At 44.6% G+C, this 16575-nt stretch overlaps 1 protein-coding gene across 1 annotated transcript in view; it reads left to right on the top strand.

Moving 5' to 3' along the window:
* LOC122910555 (inhibitor of carbonic anhydrase-like) overlaps positions 1-14557 on the top strand; it is a 30927-nt gene extending 16370 nt beyond the window's left edge. Inside the window, exons 11-16 of the mRNA XM_044255177.1 lie at positions 2393-2548; positions 5644-5785; positions 10642-10706; positions 11229-11413; positions 13104-13290; positions 14523-14557. Coding sequence (XP_044111112.1) covers positions 2393-2548; positions 5644-5785; positions 10642-10706; positions 11229-11413; positions 13104-13290; positions 14523-14557 — 770 coding nt within the window. The remainder of the gene's footprint in view (positions 1-2392; positions 2549-5643; positions 5786-10641; positions 10707-11228; positions 11414-13103; positions 13291-14522) is intronic.
* Positions 14558-16575: the final 2018 nt, after the last annotated feature.

Below are 16575 nucleotides of genomic sequence, written 5' to 3'. Positions count from 1 at the left end.
CTGGCCCTTCTGGGCCAAGTGGAGGCTTCAGGATAGGAGGAGAGTCCCTGCTGCTCTAATGAAGAAGAAGGGGAAAATGAGCTCAACCTTTTAGCTTTCAGCCAGCTGACTGTAACAGCGGAGGCATCCACCTTGTCTTTAGAATAGATGAGGTGACAGGTTCTCCTGTCTGTGTGTCTACATAGGCAGGGAGGGTCTGGATATGTCCCTGAAATACGTAATCTTGGAAAAACAGAGCAGTATTTCTCAATCCAGTGTAGTGCCTGGACTGGCTGCATCAGCATCACCTGAGAACTTGTGAGAAATACAAATTCTTGGACCTAACCTCAGACCTGCTGAGTCAGGAACTCTGCATGTGGGTCCAGGCATTCAAATCCATCGAGTCAGAAACTCCAAGGATCGGGCCACTGCTCTGTGTTTTAACAAGCTCTCCAGCTGACTCTGATGCATACTGGGGTTGAAAAACAACTGTAGTGGAGGATCCTGGGAAAAAAATGGGTTTTCACTTGGTTTTGGCCTTTCTTATGGGACAGGTAAACTGGGGGAGGTGGGTGGGTTTGGGCCATCACAGCCCCAGTAGGATCTCCAGTTCCTGCTGAGCACAGGGTCACAGAAGCCCTGCAGGCCCACATCCCACCAAGTCTTCTAGAGTGCAGAGCTGCTCCCTGCAGCAGCTCTCCTCCGTGTGCCACAGGACCCAAGCCCCAGGATATGCTATCCCTGTCCCCCTCTGCTTTTATGGCTAACAGTGTTCAGTGAATTGTATCTTCATCCCCAGCCCTAAGGGCTGGCATTTCGTCAGCCATGCAGTCTATTGAGTATAGAATATGTGAAGTCAGAAAGAACTCCACTTCAAGAATGGTTGAAATTTCCAGGAACTGCAGTGATACACAAATGCAAGTCACCAAAGATGCTTAGAAGACAGTTCAGGGTGGCTGGCTGAGAAGGAGGAGGTTAGGTTTGAGTAGAGACAGAGGGGGATCAACTCCAAAGACAAAGACAGACAGACAGACAGACACACACACACACACACACACACACACACCTCAGATGGCAATAATTAATGCCATTTGTGCAGAATTAGTTACACCTCCGGAAAGGCACTGTAATAGTATTTGGCTCCCAGACGGTGTAGTAGAGCACAGTCTGGTAAGCCAGGGCTAGCTGTGACTTCAGGAGAATCTGCTTCACTGAGAGAGGGGCTCTGGTACTGCTTGTGCCACTAGCAGCATGGTTGGAAACCCATCAACGTAACCTCCCCGTCATATCCTAATCTACAATGTGCCCATATAAGCACTTCTGATCCCCCCGAAAATCCCCCTGGATGGGTATCATTGTCACCATTTTACTGAGGAGAAGCTGAGGATCCTAGACACTAAGTGACTGGGCCTAGGAAGTAACTGGCAAGGCAGGTCTTCCACCTGCCACATTCACTTCCAATTTTTCCAGGTTTGACTATGTAGAAACCCAAACCAGGATGGCAAGAAAGGAAGTGTAGTAGGGAGGGGGGTTTGGAGTGGTGGTGGAGGACCACATTATCACCTAGTTCTGAAGATTTAGGATTCTAGTTTTCTTATAAATTCAGGTATGCTGTTTAAGCCTCCATCAAAATGCATAATTCAGTTACAGAGGATTGGGATAAGAATATACCAGATATCCGTGGTGTTCCATTAGAATCAAGAACATGAGAAGAAGTCTCACTCCTACCAAAGACACTTGGTATTACTTTGGAAGTGAATGCAGTATGACTGAAAAGATTAGAAACATATTTTTAATATTGGAGAAAAAAGAGATTAAATTGTCACTATTAGAAAATGATGTTATAAATCTAGAAAATCAGAGACTTTAAAAAAGGAGTTATTAAAGCTCTTTTGGACTTCAACAGAAATATTTCAACAGGTACACATATGTATGTACAAGATTTACATAGATAACTTGTAATATGGCAAAGTGGGTCACAACGGAAGTGCCCACCAGTAGGGGGATTACAAAATATGGCACTTCCATACAGTGGAACGTAACTTAGATTCAACCAGTAAACAGAATGAGACAGCTGCATCCACTTTTGCTGAATCAGTTTATCATTGAGGGAAAATAAAGCATCTTTCAGTAAAGAATGTACAGCAGGAGTCCACTGAAAAATATGTGTAAATATTTCTGGATGCACATATGTAGACACGTCCGGAGAGCAGTAGTGTCAGACTGTTTGGCTCCATACCTAATAATGATAATTATTGGGAGAGTCTTCTGCTAGAGCAAGGTGAGGGGTTCAAGCTACTACTCCCCCTCCCCTGGGAGAGTGGCAGGCAGAGACTAACTGTAGCAGCTCTAGAAGACATTTTCAGAAGATCCTGGAGCTACTGAAATTGCATTTTGTTATCTCTGTTGCAAGGTCATTACGCCGTGGCAGTGGTTAAGAAATCAGATCCCTACTTCACTTGGGACTCTCTGCAAGGCAAGAGGTCCTGCCACCCTGCAGTTGGTACTTCCGCAGGCTGGATCATCCCCATGGGTTTAATATACAACAAAACCGGGTCCTGTAAATTTGGTAAGTGTGTTCTGGGAGGCAGTGCGGCAGCCCCTTCCATTGGCCTGTACCTGTATTGTACAGGAGTTCAGTTCAATGGCAAGGAATGTCAAGGGATGGCATGAATGGGTAGGGGAGTCAAGTGCTGGGCAGGCATTACAGGCGAGCTTCACATCTCCTTGAGCAGGTGCTCCCCCTTCTCCTCACCTCCTTACTTCTGAGGGGAAAGGCTTGGTCCAGTGGGCAGATATCAGGGAAATGCCCTACTCTTTATGTGTTACAATGGGCTCAGGGAACAAGCCTGAGTTGCATAGCAAGAGAGAGAGAGAGAGAGAGAGAGAGTGTGTGTGTGTGTGTGTGTGTGTGTTGGAAAACACACTCTCTTATATGGGAAAACCATAAAAAACAGATTGATTGTTTTGTAAAAACCGAAAACCATATACCCGTAAGTCCTTGAGTGCTTTTTCACTTGCATCCTTATCTCCTTCAGATTCTCATATTTGTCATTTTAGCAGTATTCTTGCCAGTACCTAAAAGTCTCCCGGTACCCTGCTTTTCCCAGCCATCTGACAAACCCCACCTCTGCACAAGCACCATTACCTGTTCTCTTCACTCTCTGCACCTTAGCAGCTAAACATGGCTGGAGAAGTCATGGGGTAGAACAGTTCATTCCACTGGAAATGGTCCAGCTACTGGCCTCAGCAGGCCTCTCGCAGTCACACCCAAAGTGTGTCGCTGCTCCACACCCCCACACTTCCCAATAATTACCCTAATGTCCTCATTGTCCACACATTTCCAGCCCACACCCATCTACCACCCTTTCTCAGCACATGACTCATCTCAGCTGTAACAGACATCAGAAACGGTCAAAGTTTCCCCCTCACCATCCCACTGCCAAAGCTGTTGGCTCCTCATTGGCTGTATTTGCTCAGCCTCCCTCCACCTGTACTCTGGGTGTAGGCACCTCCCCTTCTCTCCTCCCTAGAGCCTCATACCCTTGGTTATTAGTTCTCTGTCGGGTATAGCCAACAATTTCTTTCAACATTAAACATCCCCAGTGTTTTCCATCTTTTAAAGTCTTCCTTCTCCCAGCAGTCTCCCTGGGTTTCTGATTTGTTTCTCCTCCTCCTTGCTGCCAGACTTCTTAGCAGCATGGTCTGAGCCGCTCATCTCCCACTCACTCCTCCACTCCCTGTCCTCTGGCTTCTCTGCATCATTCCATAGGAAGGACTCTGGTCAAGGCTACTGGTGACCACCTCCATGTTGCTCAGTTGGAAGGTCTTGCTCCAGTCCATTCCTCTATGACTTCTCTCTCTTCAGATCACCTTAAAATACTATCTTCTGACTTCTGTGAAAATGCTGGCTTGATTTTTCTCCTACCCCTACAAAGTCCCCTTTCCCAACCTGGTTAATAAATGTTTCAATTGCTTAAAGCAGCTTTCTTCCCCCACTCTAAACCCAATCCTCAGGTAATCACATCCATGCCTACAGCCTCATTTGCCATCTAAACAAATAATATGGGCATCTGGGTGGTTCTGTTGGTTAAAGGACTGTCTTCAGCTCAAGTCATGATCCTGGAGTCCCAAGATGGAATACTGGATCAGGGTCCCTGCTCAGCAGGGAGTCTGCTTCTCCCTGTGCCCCTCCCCTGTCTTGTGCTCTCTCTCTCAAATAAATAAATAGAATCTTTAAAAAAAAATCCTGTTAAACATTAAAAACTAGGCACATGGCCAGCTCTAGATAAATGTTTGCTGTTATCACTATTATTAATACTAAATCTATATGTTGATAACTGTTGTGTCTTTATCCCTAGCACAGATCTCTCTTTGACATCCACACCTGTGTATATTGAACTGGCTATTTGACATTATCTAGTTATTATCAAAAAAAGTCATTATCAAAAGACATTAAGCTCAAACAGAATGTATCAGCTCCGCTAAGTCTGCTCCAGAGCTGTCTAGCTCAGTGGAGGACCCTACGGTCCATCCACTTGCCCCAGCATGAAACTAAGCTGTCATCATCCATGTACCTATCCATCACCAGTGATGTCCCCCTCCACTGTCTCCCTCCCCTTGTGCTACTCTAGTCCAAGCTGCTCTCACTTCCCCTGGACTATTACAGTAACCTGCTGCCTGCACCCCGCATCTGCCCTGGATTCCATTCATCCCACTGGCAGACCAGTCCTTGCGAAGCACACATCTGGCTATATCTGGCCCACCACTCCTGTCCCAGCATTGCTGCAGCCCTTCAGAAGATCCTCATTTCTCTAAGGAAAAAGAACAAAATTTACACAAAGGTGTAAAAGTGGGTCTGGACCTTGCCTCCTCTCCACTCACTCTTGCACTGGGTGGTCTAGCCCAATGGCCTCTTACTAACCTTTCTGTGATCTTTGCCCCCACCCCCACCCCTGCCCTGGGCCTTCACAGATGCTGCTCCCTGTCTGGGAAATGCTTGTCCTTTCACCCTTCACTTGAGTAATTGCTATTCATTCTTCCTCTCTCAACTTGAAGTCTCTCCCCTATTCCCAGGTCTGTACAAGATTCCTTTATGTGAAGCTGTATAGAACATATTCTTTCCCATTGCAAGCTGGGGATGGGGGTACAAATTCACTAGTGTGGCTACTTGAGTTATGACTATTGTTCATGGGCTTGGGTTCCAGGAGCATGGGACCTATATGATGTCCTCACCATAGTGCCCTGGGGCCCAATATGGGGCTTGGCATCTGGGTCTCTTGGCTCCTTCCTGGATTTGGAGTCAAGATGATTATCTTATAAGGGAGGGCAAGGGTGGCAGAGGTCAGGAAAAATGTGGGAGAGGTTCGACTGGGTGGGCTTTCAGTTTTGTTCTCTGTTAGGATTACATCTGTGTGTGTTCTTCCAAACCTCTGCCCTGTGCCACTTCTGTTCCACAGACCCTTGTCCCAACTTCAGCCAGTCCCCATTTACTTTGCTCTAGTTGCAACTTTTTAAAAATTCTGTAATGTTCTTATTTGTAATAATACGGTACCAAATACCTAACTGTGTCTCTACATCATTCAAGGAATTCTAGGGACAAAATCGGAGGCTTTCTTGCTAACATTGGTGAGAAGAGCTGACCTACTGTGTTTTCCTGCATAGATGAATTCTTCAGTCAAAGCTGTGCCCCTGGGTCTGACCCGGATTCCAAGCTCTGTGCTCTGTGCAGTGGTGGCAGCAGCCCAGGCCACACCTGTGCTCCCAACCACCACGAGAGATACTATGGCTTCAGCGGGGCACTCAGGCAAGTAGTGTCTGTGCACCACCTTTCTCTTGGGCACCAACCCAGTGAACCTCTTGTCCTTTCATCTTTTCCATCACCCCAGGATCTGGCTGCTGCATTTAGGAAGAACCAGAATTAGAAAATAGAACCCCAAATTCCCACTGACCCCAAGGAGTCAAGCCCAGCTCCTTTCTGGAGTGCTTTTCTGCAGATCCAGCTGACTTAGGGTCCCTGAGGAGAAGCAAGAATGAGGGGTGCAGGTTCACAACCCTGGGTCCACTTTTTTCTTTGCGATTGTGGACAGGTCATAGAATCTTTCAGAGCCCCAGTTTAAAATCAGAGGATGGGCACTCGACCTATGCTTCTTACACCTGGCTGATGAGTACATTTAAAAATAGATATTCCTGGGCACCTTCAGCCCTTCAGAAAGCTTTATTGAGCAACTATTAATGTGGCAGGCACTGGTCTAGGTAGAGGGGTCATAGCAGCAAGACACAAGTAGCTCCCTTGCCCCCCGCATCTCAAGAGGGTAGGACAATGAACATAAACAAGGGCCACTCACTTCCTGACTGTGCTAACTGCTACAAAGAAACCAAGGTGGGGTGGTGTGGTAGTGACTTGGGTAGGGGACAGTTTTGGAAATGGTGGTCAGGGAAGGTCTCGAAAAGCAGGATTGTGTGAGCTGAGAATTAAATATTGGGAGGGAATCAGGCCTGAGAAAGGCTGAAGGAAGGGTATCAAGGAAGAAGGAACAGCCAGGACAAAGGCATGAAGCAGGGCAAATCATGCTGTGTCTAAGGCCAGAACAGAAGGCCCCAAAGGGGAGTCATGGCGTGGGGGGGAGGGCCATGGGTATGCACAGGTTGGAGCTGAGGCACTGGATATGTCTTAGTGCCCTATCGACCTGACCAAGGAGGTAGAGTTAATTCTAAGTATGCTGAGCAGCGGGGGACCCTTTGAGGCAGGAGGCATGCTGTGTGAATTGGGGTTGCGTGGCAACTGGAGAACACGTGAACTTCTAGGATGGACCCCTTTATTTGTCACACTGCCGGACGACTTTGTCCTGCCATCTCCAAAGTTCTGTCTCTTTCATAAGCCATACATAATGACATATTTCAGATTCCACAACATCAATGTACACTGAACACGAAACCTAGGCTAAAGTAGGGTTGGTTTTTGATTTTTGTTTTTTACATGGCATTAGGGTTGATGGTCTTACTGGTGCTAATATAATAATATCAGAGAGGACTTAGAATTGTCAGAGCTTTGTCTTGAAACAAAACTCACCCTCTTCCTCAAATGAAGTTCAACACCCACAGAACAATCTTAGCTTCAGATGGCTAGTTCTCCCCACAACCTCCTACCTGTATTTCTACTCCTGTGGGTTTCCTGGCTCCAACAGCTCTTCATTCCTACTGACTTGTGCCCCACCCGCCCTGCCAACTCTTTCCTGTTCTCTCCCTGTTTCATGTTCTTATCCCCTCCACACCCAGCATACATTCCACAGCCAACCACAATAGTCATTCCTCTGTGCATAGCCTCAAGTGCCTGTCCCTCTGCTGGCACCAGGCCTTGCTTAGGTCTGACATTCCACCACTAGGGGTCTGTACTGCTGGGGTGCCTGGCCTCCCTTTACAGTAAGGAGAACCCACCTCAAATGTGCACATGTGCCTAGTGCCTTCACCACCCACTCTTCTAGAAGATGAGTCCATCCTCTGTCCTCTCCTCAATCCTCCAACACATCTGCCTCCATCTGTCATGCCTTTGTTTCCTACTTCACCAGAGAAAATTGAAGCAATCCAAGGAAATGCCACAACGTCCCACTGCCACATCTAACCCACTGCCCTCCCTCCTTTTGCACCGGCTACCTGGCTGTCTTCTAGCTCAGCCCTATCCCATGGCTGCACCAGCCTCTCCTCCAACCTGGCCAGGGGCTTTGCTTGGCACTTCTCCCCTCTTGCTGCTGCACCATCACAGGATTTTCTCTACTAGGTCATTTCTACCAGCATCCACACATGATGCTGTTTTTTTCACCTTAAACATCAGTAAGTAAGTAAAATCTCTCTTGATCTCACTTCCCTCTCCAGCAACTTCCCATTTCTCTCCTTCTCTATATCCCCCTTTCTTGTTTTATTTTTTAGCACTTTTCACTCTCTAGAATACTATATATTTTATGTACTTGTTTAATGTCTTTTTTCCTTTAATGACATAAATAAAATCTCCTTTTTTGAAAGTGAAAAAACCCAAAGAGCTTCCTCTTTAGAAGGCAAGAGACTTGAGCCTTGGGCGTGAGCCAAGTTTAAGGCGAGAGTTGCCAAACAAAATTTAGGACATCCAGTTAAATTAGAACTTCAGATAAACAATGAATGAATGCTTAGCATAAGGAAACCCACTCCTCCTCCCCCCTTCTTCCTCCTCCCCTCCCCACTTTCTCCTCCTCCTTCTCCTTTTCTTCTTTTTCTCCTTCTCCTCCTCCTCCCTCTCTTTTCTTTCTTTCTCTCTAAAGAAGAGAGATGCCTCATTTTCTTTCCCCGCAGGATGGTTTTCTGTTTCTCAGCCTACATGGAAGGAAATGTCTATGACTAGCATTATTACAGCTTCTCAGTTATAAAGAAGCAGTCAAACACAGACCGTAATGTATTCATCCCAATTCCCAGGAAATGGGATTGTCAGCCCATTGAAAGCTTCATGTTCACACAACTCATGCAGTGAAGTTCCATTGTAAAGTTTTAGCTGCCTCCACTGATGGGGGGGATGGGGGAAAGGAGTCAGTTCTCAAAGTATTAATGTTTGGTAATCCAAACAAGAGTCAAGAATTTTTAAATTAAATTATACAAGGGGAATTTTGTTTTCCTTGATATAAAAATCACATTATAATACTGTATAATACTTTAATACTATAATCAGTACAGACAGGTTTGTGTGCAAGAATGACAAATCAGTGGAGATTAGACTTCAAAGACTTATATATGGACACATTATATTTGGTGTATAACGAAGATAATATTTCAAACTGGGGAAAAGATGAACTTGAGAGCAAATAAAATGAGTGTGGCAAAGTGGCTCATGGATCTGGTAGGAGCAGCTTCAATAGTGAATCAATCCCAAAAGCTGACTGGCAGGCTGAAAAGCTCACCCTCAGTGAGGGTGGTGTGAAGGGGTGCTGATTGCAAGGGCAAAGATTCCTTTTAGGTGTTTGGATGAGTGTGGGAGGGAAGCCATTGCGGAGGGCAGTGTGGGATCAAACAGGGATTACTGATTTTCAAAAAGGAAAAGAGGTATATGAATGCTGATAAAAAGAGCCCAGTGATCAGGGAAAGACCGCAATTACATAAGAGAAAGAGGATAACTATCAGAAGGTGCCTGAGAGTGTGGGCGGGGATGGGATGCAGGGCACCTGGAGGGACACTTTTGCCGAGAGAGACCTTAACTCCTTCTTTGTGTCTGGAGGGCAGGAGAAGCACACTGGAGACTTGGGCTGGCAGATTTGGCAGAGGGAGGCTGGAAGGAAGCCCATGTGAGGATATCTGTGTTTTCTCCGGGAAGCAGGAGCACATGTCAGAGTGAGTGTTGAGGAGAGGGTATGTGGTGAGACAGAGGCATGCGGGAATTTGGAAAACATTTTAGTAATTGCTCTATGGAGTGGAGAGGTGGCTATCTGAAATAGTGGTTCTCACCACTAGAGCACAGAGTCTCTTAGGGGGCTTGTTAAAACACAGCTTGCCGGGCCCCACACCCAGAAATAGGTCTCGCGTGGGGCCCAAGAGCGTGCATTTCTGACGGGTTCACAGCTGGTTCCCATGCTGCTGATCCCAGCCCACACGTTGAGAACCACAGATCTAGAGTAGAGTGAGGAAAGCAGGAATCCCCAGGAGAAGTTAATGATCAGGAGAGTCTCTGGTCTGCCTCCCTACTAGAGTACAGACACACCTGAGGCAGACTGTCATATGTATTCAGGACTGGGATTATATGAAGGACAGGAAGAAGAAAGAAATAGGGCAAAGGGAGTTTAGGAAAATTGAATGGGAGTAATTGACCGTAGCTAAGTATAGAGGGACCTGAAGTTAGGAGAGAGAGAAAACTGGAGAGGTGCTCCTGATAATTGATCACTAATGTCAGTTGCCAACTGATTGGATGTCCTAGAACTGATTGCTAATGCGTTCGACATTTCTCATAAAGAATGGACCTTAGGGGCACCTGGGTGCCTCAGTGGGTTAAAGCCTCTGCCTTCGGCTCAGGTCATGATCCCAGGGTCCTGGGATCGAGCCCTGCATCAGTCTCTCTGCTCGGCTGTTAGCCTGCTTCCCCCTCTCTCTCTGCCTCCCTCTCTGCCTACTTGTGATCTCTGTCTGTCAAATAAATAAAATCTTTAAAAAAAAAATCCTACAAAAACAGCAAACTGTGTATACTTAAAAAAAAAAAAAGAATGGACCTTAAATACAGAGAAAAGTTTTTCTGCAATTAAGTCTGAACACATACTTAGTGATGCACATTCACTAGTGATCATTAAGGCTGACTAGACATGGATTTTAATCTCTGGTGTGAGTTTTGATGCAAGCAGAGAGTCATCCTTGAATATCCCTGTTCATAGGAGAACACAAACATCTTCTCTGGAGAAACCAATCAGTATTTAAAACAAGGAACAAAACAGTGGTTATCTATAATAGGAACAAAATAAACAGGTTTCTTTTTTTTTTTATTACATTTCCCCTCTAATTCTCAGGGACAGCCCAAGTGTTACAGTTGTGTGTGTGGATGTGGCCAGTGTTCGTTGTGGTTCTAGTGGAGGGTGAATGAGCCTCTAGGTGATTCTCTCTGGGCGTCTCTCCCTCCCACTCCTGTTGACGCTCCTCACTGACCTGACCCTTGCTGTGCAGGTGTCTGGTTGAAAAGGGAGACGTGGCCTTTGTGAAGGAGAGCACAGTCTTCCAGAACACTGATGGTATGTGCCTATGCTGTCATTTCCTCCCTTGGAAAAAATCTGAGTCTCTCCTGGAAAGTCACTCCCAGTCAGACAACTGGGGAAGTTTATTAAAGAATGGCTGACTCTCTTCATTTATAGGCATTCCTTATATATTCTGGATACTTTTTTGTCTGCTATATGTATTGACAATATCTTGTTTCTCTCTGAAAGGCTTACCTTTGCATTTTCTTAATGGTGTCTGATGAACAGACATTTTAATGTTTAATGTAGTTCAACTTATCAATCTTTCTGGCTGTTGCTTTTTCAGGCCTGTTAAAGAAATGTTTGCCTTTAACAGGACTGAAAACGCACTAACTGGAAAGGCTATGAATTTATAACCATGAATTTTTCTCTTTCTTCTGTTTTATTTTTAAAGTTTTTTATTTCATTTTTCTGTGTCTCTGTAATTCTCCCAGACATTGGTAGTTGGTCACATCCCCCCAAGGAGGGCACTGTGACCAGAGCTGTCAGCTGTGGCTGACAGGCCTTTCTTCTCCCCAGGAAAGAACCCTGAAACCTGGGCTAAAGAGCTGAAACAGGAAGACTTTGAGCTGCTGTGCCTCGATGGTACCAGGAAGCCTGTGACTGAAGCTCGAAGGTGCCACCTGGCCATAGTCCCAAATCATGCTGTGGTCTCAAGGAAAGATAAGGCAGATTTTGTCCGCAGGATACTCTTCAATCAACAGGTTTGGGCACACAGAAGGTCCTTCCACATATCCCCCAAATAGAATGCTCAGATCTCCTCCAGAGCTGACAGGCATACCCAGCCCAGTCTCATATCGTTTCTCCCTGGGCAGTGGAACAGATTCTCACAGCTCTGCCTCTGAAATCAGAAAGCTAGCTGGTGGCTCTGTTCACTTTGTGCTCTGGGGCTGTCTAGGATATCAAAGTGGACTGAAAGAGCCTTGGACACATGAATATCTGAAGGGTCTTCCTGAGACTAACTTTCCTCTCTGAACAGACTCCTGGTACCTCTTGGACTTGTTCAGTCTCTCCATGAGAGTTGTCTCTTGCGTCTTCTGTCATAGAAATAAGGGAGGTGGCTTAGTGCCCTTCCCACAGGGGTGAGGAAAGGAGGCTACTCTACCTGACTTACTGTAGGTCCCAAGGCATTACTGAACCTGGGCAGGCTGAGCATTGTTTTAGGCTTCCTGAAAGTTCAAGAGCCAACATTCAGACAACTCATGACTTCTACAGGCAGCCAACAGGGGTTATGAAGTAGCAGGATGCCTAATTCAAATGATCTTAAGAAAACCCAAAGCCTCATCTGCCTTTCAGCTTCGTATACCCCATTCCTGGAAGACCCCTGTATGAGTAATCCATGTGTTAGCATATGCTGCCCACACGTCCCAGTTAGAGGACTACAACCCAGGGAGAACTGGCAAAACAAAAGGCTCCTCATTAGGGACACTTGAAGGCATGTGTCTCCCAAAACACAACTTGCCCCTTGGCTGTCCGGGGCTGAACAAAGAAAAAGAGAGGAGGGGAAGAAAAGATGGAAACGGTCAGGTGCCTAGGACAGATCTAGAGTATAGAAGAGGCCAGACGGCAAGGGCTTTGGGCAGTGGAAGACAGGAAGCACGACCCAGGAAGTTGAAAATATCCAGCATGATAGGCAGAATTGTGATACTGTGACCACAAAACTCAAAGCTGCTGCTTCTTCTTTTTTTATTACATTTTTAAAAAATTTCTTTTCAGCGTAACAGTATTCATTGTTTTTGCACCACACCCAGTGCTCCGTGCAATACGTGCCCTCCCCAATACCCACCACCTGGGTCCCCCAACCTCCCACCCCCCCCGCCCCTTCAAAACCCTCAGGTTGTTTTTCAGGGTCCATAGTCTCTCGTGGTTCACCTCCCCTTCCAATTTCCCTCAGCTCCCTTCTCCTTTCAGTCTCCCCATGTCCTCCATGATATTTGTTATGCTCCACAAATAAGTGAAACCATATGATAATTGACTCTCTCTGCTTGACTTATTTCACTCAGCATAATCTCTTCCAGTCCCGTCCATGTTGCTACAAAAGTTGGGTATTCATCCTTTCTGATAGAGGCATAATACTCCATAGTGTATATGGAAGCTTCTTTTATTAAGCAGTTACTTTACATACATTATCTCCATTTACAAATGAGTAAACTGAGGTTCACTGAGCTCAGTAAAGAAGTTTCTTAAAGTCAGGTGACAAGGAAAAGCTAGGGCCACGATTTGAACCCAGAGACCATGCTTTTTGCGATTCATGTTGCCTCTGAGACTGTTACTGTGTCCCAGGTCTCCCAGGGGTGGGAGCTGAGCAGTGCAGCAGACTTGGATCTTCTGAGGCAGAATACACAACCTTGTGCTCCTTGGTGCTCCTGCTCACTCTCTATCTGTCTGATGCAGGAACTCTTTGGAAGAGATGGGTTTGAATACAGGATGTTCCAGATGTTTCAGTCGTCAACTAAGGACCTGCTCTTCAGCGATGACACGGCATGTTTAGCTAACCTTCAGGACAAAGCAGCCTATCGAAAATACTTAGGACCAGAGTATCTTATGACAATTGCTAACATGGGACAATGCTTACACTCTGGTGAGTAGAATAAAACACCAAGGAACAATGCCACGGTGAGGGGGCAGGTGAATATGTTTAAGGACCATTGTGTGCCAAGCCTTGAGCCAGTACTGATAGGAGAACAAAGAAGGAGAAGGCTTGCTCCTGGCCCTGCAGGAGGATGCAGGCCTACACTGTCAATTAGACAACAGTATAAGGGAATACCTGAAAAAAGACCAAATTGTTTAAAGGAGACAGAGAGCACAATTGAGATCGTTTAGAAACTGAACTTGTTTACTTGTGCATTTCCATTTTTTTCCTAACAAAATGAAAAGGTACACATGTGTGAGCCCTTCATTGTAGGGAGAGTGTTGGGAAATGACCCCTATGTATCACTCATAGAGAATCAATTTTGAAAGATTTTTTTTAAAGATTTTATTTATTTATTTCACAGACAGAGATCACAAGCAGACAGAGAGGCAGGCAGAAAGAGAGGGGGAGGCAGGCTCCCTGCCGAGCAGAGAGCCCAATGTGGGGCTCGATCCCAGGACCCTGGGATCATGACCTGAGCTGAAGGCAGGGGCTTTAACCCACTGAGCCACCGAGGCGCCCCCAATTTTGAAAGATTTTAAGTACAATGTATAAATAATATTAATAGAAACTGTAACTATAGTTAGCACTATAGTGTTCCCTTTCTAGTTATATATACATACACACACACATATATATATTTTTTTTCAAATGGCATAATGTGTGACTGTATAGTTGCCAGAAAAGGATTAAATTGGAGAAATAAAATTGGAGCTGGGATAATCAAATTTCTGGGAGCGTGCCTGAATCTTTGTTGAATTACATCGTATGTTGAAGATGATGAAAGTAAAAGGAACAGAAAATATATTTAAGGATAGCACTGACGTCAGTTAGGAGAAACAGAGGCAGAGAGAGAGTGAGAGAGAGAGATAGAATTAAAAAAAATCAGGCACCTGGGTGGCTCAGTCAGTTAAGTGGCTGGCTTCAGCTCAGGTCATGATCCCAGGGTCCTGGGATGGAGCCCATCATCGATCGGGCTCCCCGATCAGCAGGAGCCTGCTTCTCCCTCTCCCTCTGCCTGCTGCTCTGCCTACTTGTGATCTCTCTCTCTGCCAAATAAATAAATAAAGTCTTAAAAAAAAATCATTACCTAGCATTTACTTTTAGAAAACAGGAAAAGAAACGTGTTTAGTAAGCACAGGATGTACCTGAAAGTCTGTCTTTTATGTTTTGCTTCACAGAACTTCAGGACGCCTGTACATTCCATGTACATTAAAAATTGATCAAAGTGGGTAACCACAGAAATGCTCAGTGCCTGCAAATACGGTGGGGACATATCTCACTTGTCTGCATGTGGGCCTCTGTTAACTTCAGTTGTTTTATATAATTATGTGCTGTAACTGATACAAAATTAAAGTGAACAGAAATTATAATGAATAAAAATTATTGTGTCTGCTTAGAAAACTTCAATATATGTCCTCAGATTTTTTGAGGGGAGAAAACTGATCTTTATACTAGAGTTATGCTTCTAAATTAAATATCTATTAACTTATACCTTTTTTAAAAAAATGTACCAAACAAGCTCGTCTTCCCTCCCTATTCTTTAATTTACTCAAGAGTTGAGTCACCTATATAGAATTGAAGCAATAAATCTGTCTGAAGTGAGTCTGAGTGGTGATTATAAGTGTGCAAAAAAATGCACTAGTATGTGCAGTATCGAGGACTTACACAATAAAAACAAGGGATAAGGAATGAGTTTGTTTATTTTAAAAATATATTTGAACATTTAAAATTCATAATGTCAAGGGGAATAAAAATCCTGACCCAGATTACTTGGAAGACATTAAAATTACTACAAAAATCTAACCCTACTACCTACTGGACTCAATTAAGGGTTTCTTATCAGAGACTTTGCCATATCATGTGTTACCATACTTGCAGCTTGTGGTAGTGCCTCAATAAATATTGACTGGGACCCTAAGTTACATATTGTTAAATGTTAGTTTCATGAGTGTGGATTTCTGCTTATGTCTGTAAAAAAGTAACCAGTACAGGACTTGCCCCCCTTCCATAAACAACTAAAAAACTGACAAAATATATGAAACAACTGTTTTCAGACATTGGCAGCACAGGACTCTGGTCCTTGAGATAAGGGAAAGAAAAGAGGTAAGCAGAATGATGACCCTACTTTTTGCCTGGAGGAAATTTCCAGATCATGGCACAGGGAGGGGGAACCCAAGAAAGCCTGTCACATTAGTTGAGGAAACAAACAAAAGCTTGGAGAGAAGCAAGATGACTGGAGTTTATATACAGAAGACATCTCTCGAAGAGTCCCCTTGAATGTTTGGTGAAATACCAATCTGCATGAGTGTAGAATGACATTGAAATCTGTAAGACTAGACAAAGAATAACTGTGAGAGACCTGCAAGCGGAACAATTCCCAGCACCTACACAGAGCTAGGAATCATTTGTGCTCCTACTATAGCCAGAGTGAAGAGATCTAATTGAACACCTAAAGATTTGACTGAAGGTCAGACCTTAGATGTGAGGATAAATAAAGTAGCTGTAGACTAAGGGCTGCTCTATACCTGCCCTGAGAGTGAACTAGATTTGGTAGGATGAGCTGATCTGTAAGTAACTTAAATGCCTTCTAAAATAAGTCTCAATGCATTAAAGGAAGCCAACAAAATCTAAATATTCAGAAATGTAGCTTATGTAATATCCAGCATCAAATGCAAAAATTACCAGATATGCAAAGAAGTGTAAAATGTGACTCAGAGTCAGAAGAAAAATCAACCAATAAAAACACACCTAGAGGGGCTCCTGGGTGGCTCAATTGGTTAAGTGCCAGACTCATGATTCTGGCTCAGGTCATGATCTCAGGGTTGTGAGATTGAGCCCCATGTTGGCCTTCCTGCTCAGCATAGAGACTGCTTAAGATTCCACTTGAGATTCCCTCTGCCCCTTCCCACCCCCCCCCAAATAAATAAACAAAACCTTTTTTAAAAAAACCTATACACCTAAAAATCAAAGAGATGATGGTATTTGGACAATGGACTTGATTTTAAAATTTTTTTAAGTTTTTATTTAAATTCTAGTTAGTTAATATACAATGCAATATTGGTTTCAGGAGTAGGATTCAGTAATTCATTACTTACATATAATACCCAGTGCTTATCATAAGTGCCCCCCTTAATTGTCTTCACTCATCTAGGCCATCCCCAACCCACCTCCCTCCATGGTTTCTTCTCTATGGTTCTCTTATGATTTGTTTCCCTGTCTTTTCCCCCACCT

Source organism: Neovison vison, chromosome 6 (genome assembly GCF_020171115.1).
Source record: "Neovison vison isolate M4711 chromosome 6, ASM_NN_V1, whole genome shotgun sequence".
Lineage (NCBI taxonomy): Eukaryota > Metazoa > Chordata > Mammalia > Carnivora > Mustelidae > Neogale > Neogale vison.
The sequence above is the reverse complement of the archived record's forward strand: the minus strand, read 5'-3'. Positions and strand labels throughout refer to the sequence as shown.